This window comes from Haliotis asinina, chromosome 4 (assembly GCF_037392515.1).
Source record: "Haliotis asinina isolate JCU_RB_2024 chromosome 4, JCU_Hal_asi_v2, whole genome shotgun sequence".
Classification (NCBI taxonomy): domain Eukaryota; kingdom Metazoa; phylum Mollusca; class Gastropoda; order Lepetellida; family Haliotidae; genus Haliotis; species Haliotis asinina.
In genome coordinates, this window is record NC_090283.1 from 73,700,827 (window position 1) to 73,728,473 (window position 27,647).

The 27,647-nt window shown below is 39.0% G+C and overlaps 1 protein-coding gene across 1 annotated transcript; it reads left to right on the forward strand.

Annotated features, from left to right (window-relative positions):
* The first annotated feature begins 15 nt into the window (after positions 1 to 15).
* On the forward strand, positions 16 to 15,416 carry LOC137281879 (ribonuclease H2 subunit B-like). Its single transcript, XM_067813556.1, has 11 exons — positions 16 to 189; positions 2,847 to 2,921; positions 3,619 to 3,726; positions 4,479 to 4,552; positions 4,742 to 4,856; positions 5,989 to 6,053; positions 6,781 to 6,889; positions 10,474 to 10,555; positions 10,988 to 11,042; positions 12,288 to 12,362; positions 13,319 to 15,416. The coding sequence occupies exons 1-11, from the start codon at positions 81 to 83 to the stop codon at positions 13,415 to 13,417; spliced, it is 966 nt and encodes a 321-aa protein (XP_067669657.1). The 5' UTR covers positions 16 to 80; the 3' UTR covers positions 13,418 to 15,416.
* The last annotated feature ends 12,231 nt before the right edge of the window (positions 15,417 to 27,647 follow it).

Here is a 27,647-nt window from a genome sequence, read left to right on the forward strand (position 1 = left end):
TTTTAAATTGATTCCGATTCAAGGCGTGAGTTTTCCCGCCACCTTGGGAAGAAGATTGTAGTGGTTGAAACAACATAAACATGCCGCCAAGCAGACGATCTTCGAAACAGCCAAGCCTAGACAAATCATCATCAACTGAATCGAAGAAGCTTCACGATGCACAATCACAATGGGTTATGATGGTTGAAGGTGCGTATGCAACAGATGTGCAGCAATAGGCGGAGTCCGAATGACGTATGACACAATATGTTAGTTACTTATGAAGATATCACGACATAAATATAGCGGTGTCCATATGTTTACGGAAGTGACGTCACAAACCACGCTCACTCAGACATGGGTAGGCAGAAAGCCACAATGGTTGATGATAACGATGGGAACCGGTGTAGCATGAAAGGCAAACAATGGTCGGATTATGTACTTAACATTTTATTTCTATCTGATAGACACCCCAGGTCAGTTCACCCTCGAATCTGTGAGACCCTCAAGTAACTGAAAGCATATGAATATGTGGAAAGTGGACACGTTTTTCCGACACAGTACCACAATGTCGATGACAAAATACCTCTGTGCTTGCTGGATATCTGCTACGAGAAAATTATGTTTGTGAGATGACTGTTTAACTTACATATTGAATTGTTAGGAATAAAGAATATATTGCTGATGCCTACTACAAGTGTGTCTGGAAAGTTTTGAAACCACCCTGTTGGTGAGATTAGCCTAGATCAAGGCTGCTTTTGTATGTGTTTTTTATAAGTAGGAATTAATGTGATGACATGGTAACTCAATGCCATTTAAAGATTTAGCTTAGATCAATGCTACTTCTTTATCTGTTTTCATAAGAAGGAAAAGCTGTGATAAAATGGTAACTCAATGCCATTTAGATGCATGTGTTGTTATAGTTGACAAGGAAGGTTTGGGGTGGTGTTTATGTAACATGTATGACTGGCAGGTGAGGCAGATTACTCACCTTTCCTGATTATGTCACTGACAATATGTAAGCAAAGAAACAGTATGTGAGGGATTATTTGTTTAAAATTTGTATTGTTTGAAAGAAATGCGAGACAAACACTTGGGAGTTTTTGCATTACATTCTTGCTTTCATTGAAGTATGAAATCTGGATATTGTCAATTAGATACTTTCCACAAATGTTTTAGAAAAATAAAGGTTGTGTACCTGTCTCATTATACAACACCAAAAGAAAAAAGAAAACCAGATCGGGAGGAGTTGTTACGCATGACAAGTCAACGATCAAATGTATGCAGCTTGTGTGGTTCTCTCGTGTTTATGTTTAACTTCTGCCTACCGGAAGTACTCGGGCGCGTCACGTGATCAAAACACTGACGTCACCGTGGCCTCTCCTATATTTCATGGATTGGAATTGTCAGCGCATCAGTATGATATTGGTGTGCTGATTTACTTTCAGAATTAGTCACTTATCGTCACTGTTCCAATTTTGTGCACAGTGCTCCGTCACTGATTTGTACACACTGTAAGCGAAAATGAAACTGTTGCCCCATGTAATTTATTGGAAAGAGTTCCACACGTATCCCCCAATTTTAAGTAGTAAATTTGCCCCAGGGCAGTCCTTCCACGGTGTAATATTCCAACACTGAAACACTGTTTGTTTATAGTCTCTGTATTTAGTGATACCTCAGCTTGTAATTTTGGTGTTTGATGGGGGTTGGGAAAACAGGCGGAATTCTTACCAATTTATGAAGGTGTGTTTACCAGAAAGTGAAATGTAGGGTATACATGGAGCCCCCAACTCCAGGATGAACACACTGATCAAAACTGAAGACAAGAAAACAGCCACTTTCTTGAACAGCATATCTGAACGTTTTGCTGAAACCAGAAAGGTGCAGTACCTCCATTGTGAATAGAGTGCCTTCCAAAAGAATGTAAGGCAGTTGGTTCAGTGTGTCATAATGCTTAAATAGAGTATACTACTCAAGGTCTCATTACATATGAATTGTACAAAAGGAGTGCCCCTCCTATGGTGTCACTCGGTCAGATACCATAGAAAGGCCACAAGTTTTGTATAATTTTGTAAGTAATGAGATCGAGTGTGGTATTGTTTTTATTACCCATGTTGTACATGCATTAAACTGACAAAATGTTTGTTATTTTCATAGTTTTAAACCAAAACTGGTTCCAGAAAGACTTTTGAGGAAGAATGTTCTATCGTTGTACACTTTTTGCCTGACGTTTACTGTAATGACATCACTATGTCTGTCTTCTTGATAACCGATGTCACAATGCATGTCAGTTGTCATCGCCTCGAACAGCCTCCCACAGTAAACTACTCTGTAGCACCCTGTTTCTTGCTTTGCAGTTTCTTCACTCAGCTAACATTACTAGTGGAAACATTGTGTCTATCTTTTTCAAAGGATATAATGTCACAGTTCCACCCACAATTAATTAGCGACTCGGCAACGTTCCCAAAGTTTACATTCAATAATGAATTCATGTGTTTCATTTTCCAATCAAATCAAATTGTTAGAATCTCAGATCAAGTAGTTACGACCTAGGTCAACGCGATATGACACTTGTGCGACAAGATTAGCATGCAACTATCCATACATTGACCCAGTGGGTGAAAAGATGGTATTAGTTGCTACCCTGCATTGCACTCAGCATGAGAACTACTGTCAAGTCTCGTTAGAGTGACCTTCGTTTATCTGACAATTGACTTTGTACTTTATGTGATGCTTTTGTTGGTAACAAATTAAATGAATGTAATTTAGTCCGACATCCACGTTAATCCCACAATTTACTGTGCAATGGACAGTGTTAGATTAACGAGACTTGAGTGTATATAATATATTAATTGTTCTGCTTGCAGATTGTGTGTTGGAGGATGATGAAGACAGTGAAGAAAGCAGGCCATTTATGTGCAAACTGAGACATCCCAAATCTGGTAAGAGTTTCTCCAACAAGCACTTCCTTACATTCACAGATTGAACTAAATACATTGTAATCTTGTTTCAAATTTGGATTGTTGAAAAGGTATTTTTGCAATATTTCATTTGTATTGAAATATTCAAGACTTGTCTTCCTATTGGTCCTGAGGCAAGCTGATCACATTTGTGATGAAAAGTATTCAAACATGAATTGGGAAATATTTATTTCCTTGATGAGACATACTTCAGATATGACATCTGTTCGAGTGGTAGGAAAGAAAGCTACTTGTTGCTGCTACTTGTGACTGACCTACTATCTCCGACTTGTTACCTGCCCTTCCCTCTCACTCTCAATCTCTCTCTCTTGACCCGTGAAGGTCCCAGGGTAGAATAGGCCTTCAGCAACCCAAGCTTGCCATAAAAGGCGACTGCTTATCGAAAGAGGTGACTAACAGGATCAGGTGGTCAGGCTCTCTGACTTGGTTGACACACATTTCATTGGTTCCCAATTGTGCAGATCGATGCTGAAGTTGTTGATCACTGTATTTTCTGGTCCAGACTCGATTATTGACAGACCACTGCCATATAGCTGGAATGTTGCTGAGAGCGGCGTAAAACTAAACTCACTCACTCACTCGTCTCTCTCTCTCTCTCTTGTTTTCTTCTTCTCTTTGTCATGGATGTATTTATCTTTTTATGTCCATTTAATAACAGATTCTGGCTGCCTTTTCCTGTTTGCCAATGGAGGTCGAGACGTATATGAAGCCATACAATATAAAGAGGAATTCAGATCTTGGTTTATTGGAGATACAGTCCAGCATGGTGAGACATTAAGACTGAGATAAATGCAATGAATATTCTCATAGCACTGCTCCTGGTCATGCATAGTTGCCTCCCTTACATGTGCCAGAACCCTGTGATGTTTGGTACACATCGAAGATTTGCGAAATCTTAAGTTTGTCATGCTCACAGGTGTCGCCTCAAGCTGTTGGTTGGTGATAAAACTTAAGTATTTTTCATACAGTTGCCCTCAGTAGTACTTACTTGATTGTGTGGTCTAAAAGATTATTTAAAGACCAGGGGTTTGGCTAGAATATTGCTGAGAGTGGCATTAAGCATCAAATGTAATAGCTACATGGAATTTGAAATATTGGTGACACATATTGCAAGAAGACAAGATGCTGGGTTTTATCTGTACTTACAAGAGTGGGGGTGCTGGGGACCCCCATCAATACATTTTAAGGGTTCTTGTCAGTGAATATTTGGATCCTGTAAAGTACTGAAATGGAGTTGTGTATCACATGTTCAGGTTATTAAGAGACTGGAATGTCAATTTCAACTGCACATCATATTTTTCAATCTCAACTCCATGGGGACTATACAATTCTTGCAGCCATTTAGGTACACCAAGTTAAAGTAGCTAATTACTTCAGAGCAGGTAGCTAGCTACTCTTGATGTGCTGTAGATATTTTTGTTAGTTGTTCCGGACATAGTATTCAGGGTTTGGGTTTATTATGTCCGTTTTAAAGTTTCGTGTGTTGTGTAGACCCCTGAAGAGATGTTGGTGTTTCAGATGGAGGAATGCTGATGTTGACAACGGTGGATCCACTGTTCTTGGTGATGCCATATCTAATGAAGGAGGGACAGGTAGGTGGCACATCGTCAGGTTCAGATGCACGTAGGCTGCCACATCTGAGAAGTGAAAATGTGATTACTTATTTTCTTATTTCTTATTTTTTTTGATAATGGAAATAAATGTCTCTCAAATTCGAGATTAACCAGCTAAACTTTGGTAAGTCAAGTGTCAGCAAGTTGACCTGATTTTCTTTGTTTCAGTCTGGGAAGTTCATGACATTAGATCAGATTGTGATTGATGAGGATTACCCAGAATGCAACAGACTGCATGAATGCTCAGGATTAAGTGAACTGTATCAGATCACAGAGGTCAAAGGTATTTTTTCTCATAACTTTTGTCTTTTTAGATCATGGTCTCGTTTTTATTTTATACTTTGTGCATGCCATCATCCTCCTGCGTTTTTGCATAAACAGGAGAAATATACTAAACAACAAAATGACAATTTAACTGACAGACTGGCTTGGTGGCTTGCTTGATGGTGTAACTCACAATATACACCACCTGCATTGTTAAGTTCAGACACGATTATTTACATGTTGCCCCTTGTAACTTGAATTTACTAATTCAACCACAAGAACAACTTGGTCCAGTATATTGTCAGTGTCCCCAATGGTCCTGTGTTTTAGTCTAGTCTGCAGACAAAGGTGATTCCATGTTTGTTTATTTCTATACTGTTTAGATAACCGATGGGCTATCAGGGCTCTTGATTTTAATTGATCAAGTCTTGGATTGGAATTCACATGCTTTTATTAGCCAGATGTTTTGCATCCCTAAGGGAGGTAACTCTTGCCCTTAGTTTTATTAGTAATACCAGTGAGTGTTGTAATGCCACATCTGAAACAAACATACCAGTGAGAGAGTTGTAATGCCACCTCTGAAACAAACATACCAGTGACAGAGTTGTAATGCCACGTCTGAAACAATAATACCAGTGACAGAGTCAGTTCTCATTTCGGGCAATCAAATAATGGTATCTTACTTTTCTTTGGACTACTAGATAATTTCCACTTATGGTTTCAAACTGCAAATAAATTTGGATTTCATTTCATATCTGCTCATAGTGTAGCTATTACATTTTGCAATATTAATTTAGAGCTGTTGTTCTTTGAAAGTTATCACTCTTCAATAAATAGTCCAGTAAACATTAACATCAAACATTGTGTCATAAACTCAGGGCAAGTGGAATATTCTTGACGTCACTTGCCCTATGGCAAGTTGCTTTTAAAAAACATTTTGAACCCCTACTTTATAATGTAAAAGTGAAAGTATGAGTCACTGAGATAGACTTGTCATCATGGTTAAGTTCATGAATATATAGATGACCAGAAGAGTCACATGTCTTCTTTTGTAGCCATGGTAATACTACTTTGTCAGGTCCATGATAAATCACCATGACGATATACCCTTTTTTTAACCATGTGAAATTTGTATCGCATGTATTTTTCAGGTGATGATGACTTTAAAGCCTACAGGTTTGACAAGGACAAAACATTATCATGGTTGAAGCTTAAGGTTAGATTTTGTTTTGCTTACTCATTTTGCATGCCTCTCATGGTTTAATCAGAGCAGCTGCCCAGCACCTAACCTGAAACTGACATCTTTTAGCGAGTGAGTTGACTTTTATGCTGCACTGAGCAATATTCCAGCAATATGGTGGCTGTCTGTAAATGATTGAGTCTGGACCAGACAATCCAGTGATCAACAGCATGAGCATCAAGTCAGTGAGTCTGACCACCCGATCCTGTTGGTTGCCTCTTACGACAAGCATAGTTGCCTTTTATGGCAAACATTTGCCTATTCTACCCCAGACCTTCGTGGGTAGACATCTATTAGAAAAATGCCAGGTGGCATGAACATTATAAGCAGCCATTTGGAGATCAGCCATACCAAAACCTAGGCCTTACTGGTGTGTCTGCAGAATAGCCACTGATTAAGCTAGGCCTTGTAATTCTTATGAAGATAGGCGACTATACAAGACTGATTGAGTTTACTGATTTATGGTGATAGTCTGTAAACGATTGAGTCTGGTCCAGACAGTCCAGTGATCAACAGCATGAGCATTGATTTACACAAGTCCACGATCCTGACCACCCGATCCTGTCAATCGTCTCTTATGACAAGCATGGGTCAGTAAAGAACATTTCTGACCCAGATCTTCAGATTTTTGTTGTAGAATGACTTTGTCATGTAGACCTGTAGACATAGATAAATATTCTACTTACTGTTACCATGGTTACAGACGGAGATTGTGGCTGATGTTCTCCAGCAGAAAGATGTAAGTGTCAGCTCCTCAGGTGCCCACAGCTCTATATTCATCCGCAGCAAGAAGGAGGAAGCTGTTGATAGAGGTAGGAGAGAGCAGATCCCCTTCTTTATCCATCCATCAATCTTTTATTCGTGGGGAATGGTGGGGATCCTAGTGGTTAAAGCATTCACTTGTCACGCCAAAGACCCGGGTTCGACTCCTCACATGAATACAATGTGGTGTCCCCGCTCTGATATTGCAGGAATATTGCTAAAAACTCGTTCATTCATGGAGCATTCATTAGTTTGTTGGTTGGTTTGTTTGTCCATTCATGAAACTTTATCCATGATACAATCAGGTGTAGAAAGAGGAAAATCAGTAATCACACGTATGTCCCATCCCACATGTATGTTCCATCCTCCATATCTTCAATTCAGCATCACTGTCTATTGATACTTTTTGGTCAAAACTCATCCTGAGCATCTGTATTCTAAAATGTGCATTGTCGAAGTTTGTTATATATGATATTTGTTCAGCCTGAGATTTTTTAATTAGAAAAAGGTGTTTGAAACATTTATTTAGCAGTTTAGTCCAGAAAAGTCTGATCATTGACTTTGAATCAAGGGATAAAACTTTATGTGAAAGCCTTATGTGAACCAAGTTGTAAACTGTGATTCACGTGTGAAAGCCATTTCTGATTCATGTTTGAAAACCATGTTTGAGTCTTGTATGAAAGCCATGTGTGAGTCATGTGTGAAAGCCATGTACGATTCATCTATGAAAGCCATGTGTGATAATGTATTAGAGAAACTCAAGTTTTTGGTACTCTTTTTACCACTGCATATGAAAGACTTATGGTTAGTCATTAACGAAATACCATTTTTTTATAAACTTGTGGTTAATTAATACCAAGCACTTAAAAGATGCTAAGAAGCCGTCTGCTTCTCTGTCACCCGCAAACGAAACCAAAGACAGGTTATGTAACTCTGTTGCCAGAGCTGTGCAGTGACGTCATAGAAGGAACATTTTTCACTTAGTTGTGTAGAAAATGTGTAGGAAGCTCATCATTTGCTCCTTGGCGTCGGGTGATGGTGTCACTATGCACAGATTTCCACTGGACCCTGTAGTTTGTGCTTAAATTGTTTGTATGAGTGTGCGAAGCGAGAGTTGTGGAGACCTGTGGTATATACTAAATCAAATGGTTCGCCCCCTACCACGCTTCCAGGATAGAAAATGGAGTTCAAGTTTCATAAAGTTTATGAAATCAAGACTACCTACTAAACATTGCTGACCAAAAGGATTTTGCATGAATATAACTCTTTCTTCCTCGTAAGCGAGGTCATAGCCCAAGTGACAATATTATCGTAATATTATATCGACCCCTGCCTCGCTTCCAAGACTGAAATTGTTTTGTTATAAGCAGTGTCATGTAAAATCCTTTTGTCCATCAATAACATACATATTTTACTACCAGTAGAAAGTAATTTTGATTTTGTAAGTTAGTGAAAACAAACTTAAATAGCATTCATCCTCAGACAGGGCGCCGCCATTTTTGAAAATCGTGAAGTCACAGACTAAAGTCCATTTGAATTATGGTTTGTTTTCATCAAGTTAGAACATCAAAACTACTTTCTACTAGTAGTTAAACATGTATTTGAATCATGAGCAAAAGAAGTTTGCATGACACAACCTGTAACATAACATAAACGAGATCAGGGTCGAAGTGAAAATACTGCGCGATAAATTTCTTCACTTGCTAAATTTACTTGGTTTGTAAATGTTCACTGACCAGTATGTAGACATTTGTCAATATACGTCTTTATATTTGGTCTCATAATCCTAATTACTTTATAATCATACTTGTATGCATTTTGAAACTTAGTTAGAAGCGATCTGCGAATGTATAACAGGAATGTAATATCTAGACATTTTATAGGTTGCCTATATGAATCATAATTCATACGCACGCCCTAGTGTATGTCTTCTGTATCATTACACTGCACAATGAAAACAATGATTCTGTTGAAAGCTATGACACTTAATAAAAACAAAATGCCAATATTAAAATTAAAACACATTAAAGTTATAGGAGCAATGTCAGGCCACTACCTTGTTCAAGGAATGTATCCATCAATGTCCACAAAAACGAGTGATATATAATTTATCTGCAGATTTCCCAAGTGATGTGTCTTTTAACAGTCTAGTATACGAATATGTGAAAAAGTAATTTCGTAAGCCAATAATGAGCAATCAATCAATGTATTGGCAGTTAGTCCTTTGAAAGAAGGGTGTTGTATTCAGTAAAGATAAATAAATGTACATACATAAGCACTACCTTTTGAAAAATGCCCATTTAAATCCGCATGAAAGTAGTTAGTCAATCAGAGTGTTATCGGTTAATCCTTTGATTGGTCCAGACACAAGAAATGCTAAATGGGGACCTTTGTCGGTTAATCAAAGTGGTGTTACCACTAATTATACCTGTTGTAAATTCATTAACTGATCATCAAGTGAATGATGACAAATAACGTGTAGGTTTTTACCACCTAAAACGGATTACAACCTAGCGACACCAAGTGATTTTGACAGAATCGTCTGTGGATACAAGGGTTGTAACTCAGAAACTAGGCAAAGCAGGAGACAAACCTGAAAGTTAGTAGATTGTGAGAACATATAGCTTTCATTTTTTTACAACAGCTGTCGCGATTTCAGGTATGTACTAACCTGTAAATGAAATAGTTTACCCCCTGAAATGTAGATGAATTCTATACCTACTATTACGTAATGGAGACGTGCCGCTCTGATTGGTTGCTCTTTCGTTTGCAGTTGAGAATTGTGCACTGTTGTGAAAAAGTTTGATTTAAGGTAATTAAAGATCAAAATGAGCAGTTTTAATGTCAGGGTTTAATTTGTAACGATGTCGATGAGTGATTTATGCATTTGCACCCCAAAGAGTATATGTGATCGTTAAAGTCATGTGTGATTCATATATGAAAGCCATGTGTGATTCATGTATAAAAACCATGTGTGATTCATGTATGAAACCCATATTTGAGTCTTGTATAAAAGGCATGTGTGATTCATGTATGAAAGCCATGTGTGATTCATGTATAAAAACCATGTGTGATTCATGTATGAAACCCATGTGTGATTCATGTATAAAAACCATGTGTGATTCATGTCTGAAACCCATGTTTGAGTCTTGTATAAAAGCCATGTGTGATTCATGTATGAAATCCATGTGTGATTCATGTATGAAACCCATATTTGAGTCTTGTATGAAAGCCATGTGTGATTCATGTATGAAACCCATATTTGAGTCTTGTATGAAAGCCATGTGTGATTCATGTATGAAAGCCATGTTTCAGTCCTGTATGAAACCCATGCTAGACTTTTAACACAGCATATGAAGACCATGTGTGAATACCACCGATGAATTGCATTTATTATCAAAATGTGAGAAACCATGTACGTAGCAAGTGTGAAAATCTTGAGTAAGCAATATCGGAAAGCCTTGTTACAAAAACCATGCGTGGATTACATTAGAAAGCCAAGTATGCAAGTATGAAACCAAGTACGACAGGTGCATGAACCTGATCTGTATACCCATGCTTGCAAGTGTTTGCTGTGTTTGTGGACAATTGGTTTTATGTCAACTCCGGTATGTGTTCTGGCAACGTGTTTCAGAGCAGTACATCAAGTATGCATGTGGTATGGTGTCTGACTACCTACCACCGCAGATAGCAGATGATCTGAGAGACTACCTGGGGTAAGCATTACTTAAAGTGTCCTGCCAGTCTGCAAATAATCATAACCCTCCATAAAAAAATTTACAGCAGACCATTTAATTGTGTAAACTAAAGTTGTATTTTAATATATACAAAAAGTACCAGCATAGTCTGGAATTCAGTCATTTCAAAACAATAGTCACTGAAGTTTTTAATTTAACAAATATGAGCTTTCTGAAATTACATTTGGGATGTGTCCTCATTTTATTGGGTATTTTTAGTGTTTCTTACCAATCCTTATTAAACATTTGCTTACTATGTGATTGCAATGAACATATTGAAACAACCTGAAAAAGTTGTTTTAGACGCCAAAATATTAAGCCTTGAACCATGATGAAACTATTAGTATTGATTTTTTTTAGGTTACATTGGTTACAGGAGAGTCTCATAATGAAAAATCCCCTTAATTGCAGTGTTGCAGACATTCCTGAGCCAGTCAAGAGTCCATCAGAGGAACCGCCAGCCAAGGTACGGATGGTCTTCTTGACATTTTATGTATGATGCCTGCGATAAGTACGTTGGGGTCCTTGTCCTGTGTCAGTTATGTCAGTGGGGTGTCATCTTTCCATTGATACAAGATATATTCTGATAAAAAAAATCCAAACTCTTTATCTGCACAGGTTGTATTCATAAAGAAATGTAGTATGTATGTATAACTTTTTCCGTGTTTCTTCATCTGTGGTATGAATCACATCATAGCTCCAGTTGTACTTTACTGAATGAGTCCTGGGGCACAGTACGCTGTACGCAAGCTGGCTAACATGCCAGACTAGTGACCCAGTGAGCTTGAGGTGTCGGGATTTAGCCCACCTGTGACCGGGTGTAACAACCTTTGAGTCAAGTTTGTGTGCAGACACTTTTCCGTGTTGTCACAACCCCTAGTGTACAGTACCCTAGTGTGCACTTAAAAGAACCCACAGATTTGTTGGTATATGACTAGATGGTGACCACATGAATACATGCGGACACCTAGTTGCAGGTACATCAACGTGCTGTAAATTTGGACAAAGTATTGTGACTATGTACCAGTCCACCCAGCTGTGAACTGAATACCTCAATAAACTCGATTCACCTAGTGGTAGAAAGAGTTGTATACTCCCCAGGAAGTTGAGATTAATAATATGGTGATGCTGAGATTGACATCCAATGATCGAGAGAAACAAATATCAGCAACTTGAGCAAGCACTAGTTGCATGCTATATAGATATCCTATAATAATTAGGAGATAAAGATACTGTTTTGGAAAATCAGAGGTATATAACAAAATTATAATAGCTCTAAATCTGATTTGACACCAAACGCGTAACATGACGTTTTAACTACAAAATTTAGAGCTATTTTAATTTGGTTATATACGTTTGATTTTCCAACACAATAAGTTTATCACCATTCTACCATAACAGCTTTATTCAGATTTTAAACAAATACATAATGTGTTGGAAAGTCAGAGGTATATTTTGTGATTGTAACCTCTGAATGACTTTGATTAACCAGTCACAATCCAGTATTTATTGAAGTCATGGTAGAATAAACAATAATAATAATATCTGAAGTAGGAGGGTGGTATATTGGGCTGAAAGCGTTCACCTTAAGACCTGAGTTTGATTCCCCACCTGTATCAAGCCCATTTCTGGTTTCCTTGTGATACTGATGGAATAATGCTGAATGCGACGTAAAACACAACTCACTCTCACACTCATTTCTTTGTTTCAGAGAGTTAAGTTGGAAGACATCACCCCAAGTGAAGACTACAGCAAATCCAATGGCCCCCAAAAGCAAAACTCCAAAGTGTGTAGCATGCAGCCTAAATGCAATTCCTTACATTCAAACATAGACCTGCATCTCATGTAAATTCTAAGGCGTTAGGATGTCTACATGTCAAATGTGCAGGGATTCACCTCAGGTCCTTTATTTGAGGGTTCCTGGAACTCATATGCTCAATTTGCAGGTGTCCTGGAGTTTTGAAATGGGACTCCCATTATTATCCATGCTGTAATATTGAAGCGATTCATTTACTGTGTATAGATAAAGATACCTTGTAATAGACACTAGTAACTTATGGTAATTTGATTGAAATCCTTACAAAAAGTATTTTGAATATTCTTCTGAATCCCTGTAATAATTATACCCCTGCTACGAGGTAACGTGTATATATAGCATTCACTCTGTTCTTGCATCTGTCCTTCCATCCAAATTTCTCACACGTTAATCATTACGCATTGATGTGCCTTTTGCTGTTTTTCAGAATTTTGTTTTGTGCTGTTTCCATGGAAACACGACTTAATGCCAAATGTGTTTGATGTTTTTTTGTGGAGCATATCTCTTAAAGTTTACATGCTAGGTTCATCAAACTTCACACACGTGTTAATCATTACCCATTGTTGTGCCTTATGCGATTTTAAAAGTTTTTCTGAAAAATGTTTCCATAAATTATTACTGTAATCAACACTATTATCTAACATGTTGTCATCTAACAACTTGTAAGTTGCTGATCCTTGTCACATTATATATCAATATCAGTCATTTCCATGTCCCTAAGTGGAAGGCGGGAGTGTGTAAACTGTGCTCACTTCTGCACTTGTCAATTTCATTACGTCCATTGTCAAGAAATTCACTTCCCCTGCAAATATGGCAATTCCAGTTTACATTAATTTGAGCTGGTTTATTGATGGTGATCTTGGTGTTTATGTGTTCCGATCCAAATTGCCGATTGAAAGTAAAACCAGCATTGTGGTTTGTTTCAGGAGACTAAGCTGACCGTGGCTCAGAAGAAGCTCAGCAAAGTCGACAAGACAGGAATGAAGAGCATCTCAAGCTTCTTCTCACCAAAGGTCAAAACCTGACCTTGACCTTCAATCTGTCAATGACATTTTTGGATATGATGTAGAGGTGGATATGATAGTTATGAAAACAGAGTGGCAGTGATATGATACTTATGAAAACAGAGTGGCAGTGATATGATACTTATGGCAGTGATATGATACTTATGAAAACAGAGTGGCAGTGATATGATAGGTGTCACAGGCTACCAGAACAATGGCAACAAACTATCTTCCCTGTTTTCTTTTCATGTCAAATGTACGTGGGGAATCTATATGTTCAGTTTTCCCTTCCTTCAGCTATGCTTAACTTTTGGGTAACAAGCCAGGCTGTGAAAACTGTACATGGAAGCAGTAGAGGGTTTGGAAGGGTTTTTCTGTTAAGGAAGTTTGTAAAAAGCAAGTTTGTGTCATGTTTTGCAATACTAGGGCTTCTGTTAGTAAGGTTAACCTTAACTCACATTCTTTAACATTGCTCTAAGGTTACCTCAGTGACTTATAGTCACTTTTGTGCTTTGTACAAGAAGCCCCAGGTCAGTATGTTTCTCATTTTGAAATAGAGTTAATGTTTGTAGTATTTTGAGGCCACATACTGTGGAGTATCTGTTTTGGTGTATCATTCCATCCATCAAGCATGGTTTGTGACAAACCTTGGGAGTTTTCAAGGTACAGCTGTCTTCCTAGTGCTCATGTTGAATGTCCTTAGTGCTACTGACAATCAATTAATACCAACAGCTGACTTCAGATATGAATCTTCTCCCAAGTTTACAGATTGTTCCAATCATCGCAATATTCCAATTTGACTACAACATAATTAGGAATTTTCCAGTTTCCATAGAATATCAAAAGAGTCACATGGCTGACTCCTATTTGAAGAAAGTAAATTTTCCCTTACATGCATAACATACAGAAAAGTGCAAGTTGTTAATCTTAAAACCATACCTGCCACTTATAATTGATAGCTCTCTGCATCAAGATCTGATACATTCTACCATAGGTCTGCTGACCAGTTATGATCAGGCAATGGTGTCTTCTAGAGAGTATAAGACATTTTGGCAGCATTTGTACCTAAAAATAAAAAAATAACAAGCATTTCTGGATAGAGATAGTACAGTGATATTGAAACATGCAATGTTGACACAGTCAGTGGTGTAGGAACTTTTTTGCTCTTTGATTACATGTCTAGGAGACTGACACTGGAGAGTGCTGTCAGTTAGATGTATCCATTGTGGCTTCAGTCTCTTTGACAAGAAAGCACACACCTCCTTCACTCCTTCGTCAGTGTAGGTGGCTTTTACTTGAGGTGACATTCAATGAAGGTTAGACAGATCATGCCAGAGAAGTGTCAGACTGGGATGAGTAATAAAGATGTTCACGAAGGGCATGACACCAATTTGAAAAGTGGAATCTGAATATTCACACCTTTTCTGAATGTCAGCAATATTCCAGCTATATGACAGCAGTCTGTAAATAATGGAGTCAAAACCAGACAGTCCAGTGATCAACAACATGAGCATCAATCTACTCAGATGGGATGCAATGAAATGTGTCAACCAACTGCTGAAGCCTGACCACCATAAGTTGATGGAAGAAGAACCTGTAGGTATCAACTTGGAATCTTAAATGTGGTTTTGGTACAAGTTGAAAGATTATTTTATTTTATTTAGTGAGGCAATTTTTAAGAATTATCAGGTGGAACAAGAGGGATATTACTGTTATTAGTAACGTTTAGAAGGATTGTACATAAGGGTGATAGTGGAGATGGGTCATGGATGATTCTACAAATGGGGTTATTGATTTGAATTTATCAGCCACGACTGGCTCCAGAGGAAATATCATTTTGGGTAGATCAAGTGATATCACCACAGATACTACATTCTTTCAACTAAGGTGCTGTTTACAAACGCATTAGAGAATGTGTCTAATTGCCTATGCCGAAATGAGTCAAGTTACAAATGTGCATTGAAGTCTGTGAAAATGTTGGCATTTTTTGTCAGAAGCATTAAAGAACTTGTTGAAATCATGAACATGTTTCTTATTTATAACAGAAGCCTATAATTCTGGATCTGGCATATTTCTGCTTGTCTGTATGTGTCTTTGAATGTGTCTGGTTGTGCAGTAGCCTGTTGGTTAAAGCTCTCACTCGTAACACAGAAGACCGAATCGATTCTCTACGTGGATGGGAACAAAGCCTGTTTCTGGTGTCCCTCACTGTAGTATTGCTGGAATATTGCTAAACTTGAAACCTAACTGACTAGCTCACTTTTCTACCCATTAGCATGACTGAATATACATCACCATGTATGAACATCTTTGAAGATTTTCACGTTTCCCCATAAGGCTGATCTTCAGGTTTTTACTTACTTTGCAAAACATCTTGGATTATTCTTGTAATGAGTAAATCATTTCCATATACAAAACACAAAACTTAACAGTATCCCTGAAATCAGCTCCTACCAGGTGTAGCAGTTCTCACAGACAACCAAACTGTAAGCCAGTTTCTACATGCTGAAAGGTAACCAAAAATATGTTTTCTTATCACTTAAGAATCACTAGGCAGGATTTTTATAAACATTGTCTTTTGTGCATGGTCTTTTTCTAAAAAGCAGTGTCATGACCTTGTCACATACACAAAATGTATAATTAAAAATTCATGTATAAAAAATCTGGGTCTTTTGAAGCTGAGTCTGTGAAGATCCAGGTTAGAATTGGTCTCGGCAACCCACGCTTGTTGTGGAAGTCGACTAAGGGGATCGGGTGTTTAGGTTTGCTGACTTGGTTGACAGTTGTCCTCATATCCCAGTAAAGTAGATCGATGCTCATAGCGTGGATCACTGGATCGTCTGGTCCAGATGTGATGTTGATACCATTTATGGCACACCTGTACTTGGTGTTGCATGTTGGTGAGTCAAGTTGATATGGGTAGGAGAGTCACGTCCACCACCAAGGTTGGTTTCTTGTTCATACAGTATTTATAACGGGTGTGAGAGCGATATATGACCGAAAAGTAGACCTCGGTCGCACTCCCTCGCATAATGTCGTGGTGGGGTAGCAACAGCGTTCGAAATAACCACTAGACCGGTAGCCCGATGCTAGCTAAAACTTTCCCGGGCTAGTAAAAATATAATCAGTGTAGCCTGGGCCTAGATTTTCGAAGCTCTCTTATCGCTAAGACTGTCGTAAGTGCCATACATTAACATTAACTTACGACTATAAGAGAACTGCGAAAATCTAGGTCCTGTTTTGCTGGTGTGAATTAGTCTATGAACAATTCTGTTCGTGGCCTTTTTTTTCATTAAAAAATTCCTAATTCTTTTAACATTTTTTGTTTTGTTTTGAAACCGACATTTCTGAGCTTACTGAAACTACGCACGTCATAAGATTTGTTAAGATATAAACACCAGTCAAAATTGTCGGCGCATCCTTCATCATTTGCAGATGGTGCCATGGTCTCGTTTCCATTATGAGTGACTGACAAGAATGTTTAACTGGACTCTGTTCGAATAGATATAAATCTGAAATTTGTGCTGAATCATCTGGTCCTGACAATTTGTAACGTTGATGTTTCACTATGAAGTTTATGAAAGAAAGAATCTGTATAATGTTTCACTTTAAATTTTATGAAAAAAATAATAAGTAACTACTTTTGAGAGTTTTGTATCTTTATTTACTTTGACTAGTAAACTTTCATTCGGACTGGTAACTTTTAAAACTTCCTAGCCTGGTTTGCTAGTGATTCTGAAAATTATTTCATACACTGGGTAGCGGTGACTGGTCTCACCGAAAGTTCTGTGATCGCCATCACTCCCCGCCTTAGGTTTGGTGAGTTAAGAGAATGGTTCTTCACTCTCGCAGAAGTTGTGAGACTGGTGTCAATCGCAGTGAGGTACCGAAATTGCCAGCAGTATTGTCTCAATAAACTCGTAGGCCAGTCGCACAATCTTAACATGCGTTCCCCGAGCTATTCCCTTGATCGCGACCAGTTTTGGAGGCCCCAGACCAGCGTTGTTTATATAGTTCTATCCCTTGTCTCTATCTACCTAAACTGACGTGATTGTCATCTTCACGGCATTCTGGATGTCTAGTTGCTATTCATCACTCGGTTATGGTCTGGACATTTTCAGGGGCTTGATACAGCATATATATATAATGATCATACTCCCCAACCTGTGAACCTAATACCACACGTCTTCTTTGATATACAGTAATTATAGGTCGAATTCCTGCTTGGTTCCTCTTTGACCATGGCTTCATCGTAAGTGTTCTGACGGCAACCATCGGCCAGTATGAAGTAAGGTGGGTTCCTCGATGGAACATCCGTAAGCCTGTTAGTTCACGGTAATGGTAAACCAGGACTTACTGTACAAGTCTCCAACCGGTAACTCTGATGTGATGCCATACGAAATTGATCGTCTGATTGGTGTCCACGGATTTTGATATGTACTCCATCCAGAGTCCCAATGGGATGAGGCACTTGATGAGTTGGAAATATCTGGCTATTTCCACCCCCCACCCTCCCCAAGAGTTACAAAGGCATCTTCATGTAGTTCTCGAACTGACTGTGAATCACCTGCTTCAACGTCTGGGCATAGTAGCAGTGTTGACAGTGTTCCTGTCTCGCCATAGGGGTCCGCCAGTTTCGGACTCACAACTAGCGGGGTCGCTTCTTTCGCGATGTCCTAACATTACCAAGGTGTGCTTAATAGTGCGACTTAAAACTAAACCTTTTCACTCATTATATCATCGGTTTTAGTAACCGTATTCCCTACTTAACGTAACGCTATGCATGAAGACAAATGCTCCATTTCATATACCTTCGGGTTCTTTTCTATAGTGTGTTTAATCACGCAAGAAATACATTTTTTCGATCCCGAGTGGCTTGTCGACACATGTTTTAAGTCGAACGCAATTTTACAGGGCACTTTCATTTGCAGAAGCCCGAAGTTTTTTAGTAACGTAAAGACAGAGGACCTGTTTACAATACATAACTCTATACCGAAACAATCACAAATTAAAATTTAAAGCGTTCGTAAAATACCAATGTAGAGGCCTATGAAAACAATAATTTAAGTAAAATTCTAAAATAAAAATGTTTTAATCCTTGATAAGATGTGGGAATTGACCTTTAAAAACCCATTCTCAAACTAAAACGGGCTTCACACATCGTACCCATGTGAGGAATCGTACTCAGGACTTCGGCGTGACGAGCGAACTCTTAATCTACGAAGCTACCCCACCGCCTTCATCCATTTAAATGAACAAGACATAAGAATGAGTGAGTACGGCAATACTCACCGCGGGAAACACCTCAAATAATATTCACAAACGGTACTCATGTCAGGAATCGAACCCAGTCTTTGGTGTGACAAACATAAGCTTTAACCATTCGGCTACCCCACCATCATCATTTGTTTGAATGAACAAGACATAAAGAGGTTATCCATGTATGACAAATTACCTTGAGATAATTCGATGAAGAATAGACAAAATTGGTATACGCCATTGTTTTAAACGGTCAAACTCATTGAATTCCACGACGGGCAAAGGAAAACCTTCCCAAGTCTGAAACTGGCTATTGTGAGTGAGTGAGTTTAGTCTGACGCGGCATTTAACAATATTCCAGCGATATGAAGGCATAGGACACTTAACAATGGACTCCATACATTGTACCCATGACGGCATGACGAGCGAACGCCGCCATCATTCGTTAAACATATTGCAAGCTGCATTACAAGTGATCAGCCCGAGGGCTCCGAATTCGCCTTGCTTCAAGTCTCCTGACGACAAGTCTATGCAAACAAGTCTGATCTTCATATATGTTTTCGGTTACTGAGCAAAAACGCCATGGATTGTTCTTGTAATGAGTAAATCATTTTTATATACAGAAGATAAATCTTGTCAGTAACCCTGAAATCAACTTCTACCAGGTATGACAGTTCTCACTGACAACCAGATTGTAACCATACATATTATTCTTGATCAGCAGACGGTGGTCTTTTAATGAGAATACGTGGTCTCGATATTCTTACAATCTAGGAATTGTGATTAAAAGTAACACTCATCTCCTTTGAGAGAGTGAGTATGGTTTTAAGCTGCTTTTAGCAATAATTCAGCAATATCAGGGTGGGGGACACCAGAAATGGGCTTCGCAGAATGTGCTGATAGGGAATCGAACCCCGGCCTTGAACCCCGGTATGACGAGGGAACGCTTTAACCACTTGGCTGCCCCACCGTCCCGAAACTGATCATAAATGAAACAAACCGAAATGGTAATTCGACGAAGATACATGTAATGTTGTTATCGTTTGTTTGCAGGGATATTTTTCAGCACAGCTACCATTTGGCAGTTTGTAAAACTGTTTTAATGCGCACACCTCAACACCAATGCTTAGTTTACTTTCATACACCTTGTGACTCAGATTCGTCCAAAATGAATTTATTCAAAACAAACATTATTAAATTTAGCGTTCAACCCATATTGTCCAATCGATTAATTTAAAATTCGTTATGATCCGAATAAGAACCCGTGGTTGTCGTAAGAGGCGACTAACGGGATCAGGTGGTCAGACTCGCTGACTTGGTTGACATACGTCATTTTTTTCTCAAATGCGTAGATCGGTGATCATGATGTTGATCACAGATTTTTCTGGTTGAGACTCGAATATTTATAGACTGCCGCCACATAACGAGGGCGATGTCAAATAACAAATAAAAAAACACTGTGCACCACCGTCGGCGCTGGTGGTTGTTCATGCTATCAACCCCTGTTTGCAAACCTACACAGACATGACTATTTGCATACTTTGCATAAGCAACATTTACCCAGTCACACACATGGACGCCCTCAATGTAAGCTGCTCCTTTAAATGACCTCTCGTCACTGACCTTGAAAGACGAACAGACAACAAACAGAATCCGGGCCTCAAATTGAGCTTGCTGGTTAAGACGTAACTGCGTGATCATGAATCTACTTCCTTGACCTAATTGTTTGCTACTGTTTCCGCGATCAGTAAGGACGAATGCAATTCAATAATGAAACGCAATTGGGCGGTGTTCATCGCCAAAATCAATTGTAGGATTTGTGAAGGCACAAGCTAGCGTGGGCGGGTGCTGGCGTTTGCAGCTAGAGTCATCTGGTTGTAACCAAAAAGCCGATAGCTCTCAATCAGAAAAATTATCTTCACGTAGATCGCTCACCCCTATATCTTGAAACAGTCGTGGAACTGTGTTTGGCGACTGCACAATTTCCATTCGTAACATGATCTGGTGAAGTGCCGGGCTTGGAGGATAGGTGAGAAGAAGTTAGTGATACCAGTTTGCCAGCTGATATACCCGGCTGTTGCCTGCATGAAGCGGTTTACACCACCTGTCTCATGACACCTACCGTTGTAACAGATTGCCAATAAGGAAGCTGAGGAAGGATTTATTGTTTTATATAACATGTGAGTGAGATTAGCTTCATGTCGCATATAGCAATATTCGAACAATATCACGGTGGCGGACACCAGACTGGGCTTCACACATTGTACCCATCTTGGGGACCGAATCCGGGTCTTCGGCGTCGTAAGCGAACACTTTAACGACTGGACTACCACACGACCCCTTGAGAAAACAAGAACCAGGCAACAATCTCTCAACTAGATCGCTTCTGTTCCCATGTCATGTTTCACAGTCTGTGACGAATAGTATGTGAAAATGAGCTGACATGCAAGCATTAGCACAGCTGCAGAACAATGAATTTCAACCGATATAAGTCTCTGTGGCTTAATGGAAGGAGTGTTTGCCCAGAGTGTGGAACGTCATTGGTTCGACTCCAGTTCGTCATACCAAACATCGTTAAGAGTGTTTTTATTACCCTGCATGCCGGCCGACAAGCACTTCTGATTTATGAAGTGAGTGTCCACTGACGTACGAAATACATGCCCACTGACGTATGAAGTAGATCTCCTCTGACGTATGAATACATCTCCACTGACGTATGAAGTACTAGTACATGTCAGCTGTCACATGAAGTGCATCTCCACTGACGTATGAAGTACAACTTTACTGACGTATGAAATACATCTCCACTGACGCATGAAATGCATCTCCACTCACGTATAAAGTACATCTTCACTGACGTATGAAGTACATCTCCACTGACGTAAGAATCTCCACTGACGTATGAAGTACATCTCCACAGACGTATTGAGTACATGTCCACTAGCTTATAAAGTGCGTGTCAGTTGGTGTAAATAGAATAAAGTGGCAATAACCAGTTTTATAAAAGGTAATTGCCAATTTCAAAGGTGGTATTTACCAAAAAAAGTGGTAATTACCAGAATCAGTTGTTGCAGTTACCCGAAATACAAGTTATTACCAATTTTAAAACAGAAAAATCGAAAATGGACATCGACAACGAATGACACAATGTAAAATTTCGGACATATCCTGGTCATGCGCAACAGATGAAAATGATGAAATGCCCTTCCAATGTACGGCACGGGCATTTTCCGCTATTATATTTCTAAAGCTGCTCAAACTCATAATATGCCTTAGCTTCAGCCAAGAAAGAAGCAGATTTTTAGTATTATGACAATTATCCAGGTAAGTTTTTCCTCGTTGCCGGTGTTTAACTGATAAGGGAGACGCCATGTTGGGAAAATAGTACCTACCTATCATATTTGTGTCTTGGATAGACCAACAGGTAGATGGATCAATGGATATGTTTATTCAGTAATTCGAACTCAAGACCACCTGTCCGTTGTATGATAAATCATTTTATTACTCGCCCGTTGAAGATATCACTGTTTAATAATTTTATAAAGTTATTACACATAGTATACTAACATCGCGTGATGCCTTATGAATGACGTCAAAGTTATGACGTCACAGTGCTAATACTCTGTCACAGTAGTATTAGACCTTACTTGACTCGCGGAAAGCTGAGTGTCACCACACTTGTAGGAAAGAAGTACTTTGCTCGAGTAATAATTAAAATACTAAACTATGTCCCATGTAACACCACATTTATGAAACTCGTGAATGGTATTTTTGGTATCTAAGTCGCTTTCACTCGTTAAATACCAAACCATTCACTCTTTTCATAAATATGGTATTACATGGGACATAGTTTAGTTTTCTCTATATTTGAGTTTAAAACCGTAGACGTCATCTTTCATCAACGCATAGGCTTTGTCATGTGTGCAGTTCACGTAACTGTAATGGCATCTGGATTGCAGTCACGTGTAGTAAAATTTCATTTCCATAAATACTCCGTTGATCTTATCAAAAATGGAGAATCATAACCAGCCACATAATGTTATGTAGACATAATTTTTAAAGGTCATTTGAAGTGTCTGCAACTCAGCACTCCAAACACGTATTAAATGTATATTTTACCTTAATTTTTATTTCGGGCATAACAACCACAGCATGGCTTTTTTAGTTTTTATCGAAGTATAATCCCATAACAGGTACAGTCAGTTGAGTTCATTTAAGACTGATAATTTGGTCACTAACTCAAAGGTAAATAACTGCAACACAACCACATTTCATTCATTCATTCATTCATTTAATATGACTTCAATAACGATCAAGATGATCAAGATATCAAACAATATCGAATCAACATACTCAAGTGATTCGGGCTCTTTAACGTAATGATGTATTGAAAAGTGCACCAAATCTGGACATGAGACTTAAAGTAAATTTAGGTGATTATCTGTCAAGTAATGAATGCATATTGTGTCACATACACCAATTCTTTGGAAAAGACACCACTTTTTTCACCACTTTTGAATTAATTAATCCATAAAAACCTTTCAACGCAAACTCTTCATGTGTAATTCATATAGCAGTTGATAAAAACTATGTTCTTTGAGTAGGTCATCATTTGTAAGAGAAGACCAGACCTTTATTGAATTAACTGCCCAATTCAAGTGAATTCATTCATTCAGGGTTAGAAAGAATGAGAAAATATGTCGAAAGAATAGTAAATGAATGGAATATTGACTGAGTGAAAAAAGGTTGCGTCTTAACAATGAGACAATTGTTTGTTTACATTGCTTGTTGTAGTGATTCGCTGGTAGGTATTAGTGAAATAGGCGAGGTGAGGGGAAATAAGTGTTACTATCGTACTTGAGAATATTTCCCCTCAAATGACAGCGTGCAGCGTGTATGTGTGGCTGCTTGTACTAGCCCACGCTTACAGAACGACTAAACGTACAGTTTTTGTACTCTTTTAACTATTACATATGAAAGACTTGTGGTTAGTCTTAAGCGGAACACCAAAGTTATTCTTTATAAACACGTGATTAATTAATACCGAGCGATTTAATGTTGCCAAAAGGGAGGGAGGGAGCTGGCTGGCTGGCTGAGAGAACAGCTCATCCTCAAGTAGATAACTATTTCTTAGAATGGATCAGTGTAGCACTAAGAAATACTATCTTGATTAGGCATATTTGTTGAGTTCAACATGCATCATAAATAGATATAGTACTATGTCAGTTTGGTAATCATTACGCCAGTGGCAATAATAAGATATTTAGACACACTTAATTATCATGCCAATTTGTCAGCTCCATTAGTAGTCATTGCCTAACAGGTTCGTGTTGTCCGTCGGACGAACTGTTTACACGGACTCCGATAAACAATATCAGGTGAGGGCAACGAAATCAGCCCGACACGTGGACAGTAGGTTGCTAGATTGTCTAGCCAGTGCTCGTCTTTCCTTGACTTGCCTTCTGCTGGTCTGTCCATGCTCTTCCCGTTGGCTGCCGGCCCCTTTGCTTGTATCTCCTGCCGGGTTCTAAAGGCAGATATGCGACTTACAATCTGGACCCTTATTCTCGAAACCATACATACGGTGTCTCTCTCTCTGTCTCTCTCTCTCTCTGTCTCTCTCTCCGCACACACATATGATGGATATAAGAGAAATTGTTATAGTTCAGGGACTCTGGGTCTTATCATATACACCATTACACAGCACTATTCCACGGCAACTCGTTCATCTAGATCTATACGTGGGAGTTCCAGAAGAGCATTTCAGCCAGATACCATTGACCCATGAACTATTAATAGCACCTTAACGTCTCGTCTCATGTCTTGGTTATGGAATAAGACTTGCACAAGTCTCCAACGAGATTAGAGGCGGTGAGGTAGCCTTGTGGTTAAAGCGTTTGTTCGTCACCCTGAAGACCCGGGTTCGATTTCCCACATGGGTACAATGAGTGAAGCCCATTTCTGGTGCCCCCCGATTCATTATGCTGGAAAATACATAAAAGCGGCGTAAAACCATACTCACTCTCTCAGAGGAGGTGAGTGTTACTTTAAATCACAATTTCAGACCATATAGATACCGAGAACACGATTTCCATTAAAAGACCACCATCCACCATGGTCTAGAATTTCTGATTATATATGTACAGAATACCTGAACATACATGGGCTTGTCTTCAATAGACTTGAAGCTAGGCTATTTCGGAACTCTCGGACAGATCAGTGTTGATACTGATTAGCCACAATGTCCAGAATTACGAAGCTTATTGTGGACGTGAGGCTTCTCCGCCACTTCGGTGTTGGTAATAATTGGATATCTCTTGCGATCGATTTCTGATTGATCACATTAATCCTGGTTTGGGAACTGTGTTTGGTGAACTGTCTGGATTAGACTGTCTCACTGTCTCTGAACTAAAGTGGCTCCTTCTCGCCCATCCCTATCTGTAGTGCTAAGGCCGTGAATGTAGCCTTTCTCACTGTACTGGAATATTATCTTCCCTTCTGCCTTGCCCTTTTAACAATGCTAAAGCCATAAATGAAGCAAATTTAGATCTCTTACAGTTCACTTGCCCCTTTTATAATTTAAAAGGAATTATTTGTTTGTGTCAAAATTACATATATTTAGAGACTAAACGTTAGTCTACCTTATATGAAAAAGTCTAGATTTTCCTGAGGTATGGATTGTTGTTTAATGCTGCAGTTGGATAAGTCCAGCACTGTCATGAACAGTGATCATCTTGAAGAAAGAACAAATTAAGAATTGTTCTGGGCTCCTTCACGATCCCGTATGCTATTTTGTAGACATATATATCACAAATTAGAACCTTATTTCTGGGAATAATGGTAAGTCGAGCAAGCACTTGGCAAATGGTGACGTCATTTCTATTGTGGAGGACTGTTCACACCATCCCGAGGACGCCTTTTAATAGTAGAGTGTACAAGCTCTCAAACATAGCCAGTACAGATGCATGGAACTGTGAGGGGATTATTCTAAAACAAAAAAACTGTATCAAAGCAGGTCACCATTGGTAGACTCCAAACCGTCATTCCCCTCATGTATACACGAAACATCTATTTTCCCAACCGTTTCCGTCCGCAAATAAAGCAACTTGTCAGAAGGGTACACAAAATTCATGATCAAGACTACCGACATCCATTTTGACCGGAAACGCGGTGGATGAGTGGGTTAGATGGCTGCATTTGCGTGCTGGCGTTCCTGACTCTAAGAGTGTGGGTTCGAATCCCAGATGAAACCGAACATAATAAAATTACTAGAATATGTCTTTTACAGAGAAAATATAATAACAAACATGGCTGTTTTTATACTTTGTTTATAAGATATATTAACAATGTTCATTGTTGTCGTCAAAATGTTGCTATTATTTTACTCTTTGTTGATGTCGATGTTTCAGTATTCATATAATATATTTAAAATGCACTATTTAAAAATCTGAAAAACAACGTGTAGAATTCAGCGGTGATAAATCGGCATGACTAAAACAGACGACTGGTCCTTATGGGCCACCGTACATTTGCCTGCCTGTGTCTGTTTCTATCAACATTGCTAACCGTGTCATTTAAAACTATACATTATCACTGATGATGGCATATTGTTTCACCAATGGGTGTAAATTTCTAGGGTGTCAAAAGTCCATGACACAGTATAATTTCGAATAAATGACTAAACTGTCTCCATATGATGTAAAAGATCACGTAATGGTGATAATTCCTGACTGTGGATTACTGAACATCAGTTATCATTATTTATAGAGATGAAACTGGAACAATCTGACCAGCTCTGTTAATGATACAGAGAACCACAGTATCTGTGTGGGATGATTACCAGATGCTCAGCGTCATGCATACGTTGGAATATCCGCATAATGCAACGATTATCGCAAAAGGCGACTAACGGGGTCAAGTGGCCAGACTCGCTGACTTGATTGTCAGCGTATCAAAATTGCATAGATCGGTGCTCATGAAGTCGATCACTCGGCTGTCTGATCAACTCTCGATGATTTACAGACCGTCTTCATATGTGCCTGCAATGTTGATGAGTCCGGCATCCAACAAACAAACAAACAAACAAACAAACAAACAAACAAACAAACAAACAAACAATCAAAGATCAACTTTCTTCCCTAATGCACGCATCCCTAATTACAGTTAAAAAGGAACGAAACGTGAAAAAAATTATAGTCTCTCAATGTAATCTTTGGGACACGTGTTTCTCAATCATTCTGAAATTACTTCGAATCACATGAAAAAAAATTGCTCTGAAATGTGTGACGTTGCTTTAACAGAAACCTATGTGAAAACATTCTGGTAGCCCTGTGTTATAATTACCTCACACCTGTCAGATAAACGATGCGTTCTTATTCAGGGTGTTGGGAAGACCGATGGGGTGTCTTAGAGATCACGTGAGCGAGCGATTCGTATGCATGACCTCAGATCACATGATCCGGTCACTTCTGAATGGGGTCACGCAACACAAGGTGGTGTATGCCAATCGTCTTTTTTTTTACATCGCGTTGACAGTGTATGAAACTCCTAAAACGACAGGAACTGGAATAACTTTATGTACTTATGTTATTTTTATGGGGTTGGTTTGAGTTCGGGTTCCATTCTCCACCCCCCATCCCGGTCACAGGTAGGCTCGATCCCGACACCTCAACCTCTCTGGATCACTGGCGCTTCAGCCAGCTCGCCCACTGCGCCCCCGCTCGCCCACCGCGTTTTGAATGTGTTTAGATTCTAAACATTTTGACCGTGTCTAAATACATATACTCGGACCTGGAGCGCTTCTCAACACCTCTTTGTTTAACAGTAAAATACCCATACAGCTGATATATTGACGTGTTTGTGTTTCAGCTCCCACTTGTGGGGCCTGATACTTGACCTTTGTGAATGAATTGCTTTAAATTCGAGAAGAGAGATATGTCATGATGTTGACTCAGTACTGTAACGAGAGTTAACGAGTGGCAAGATTATCAAG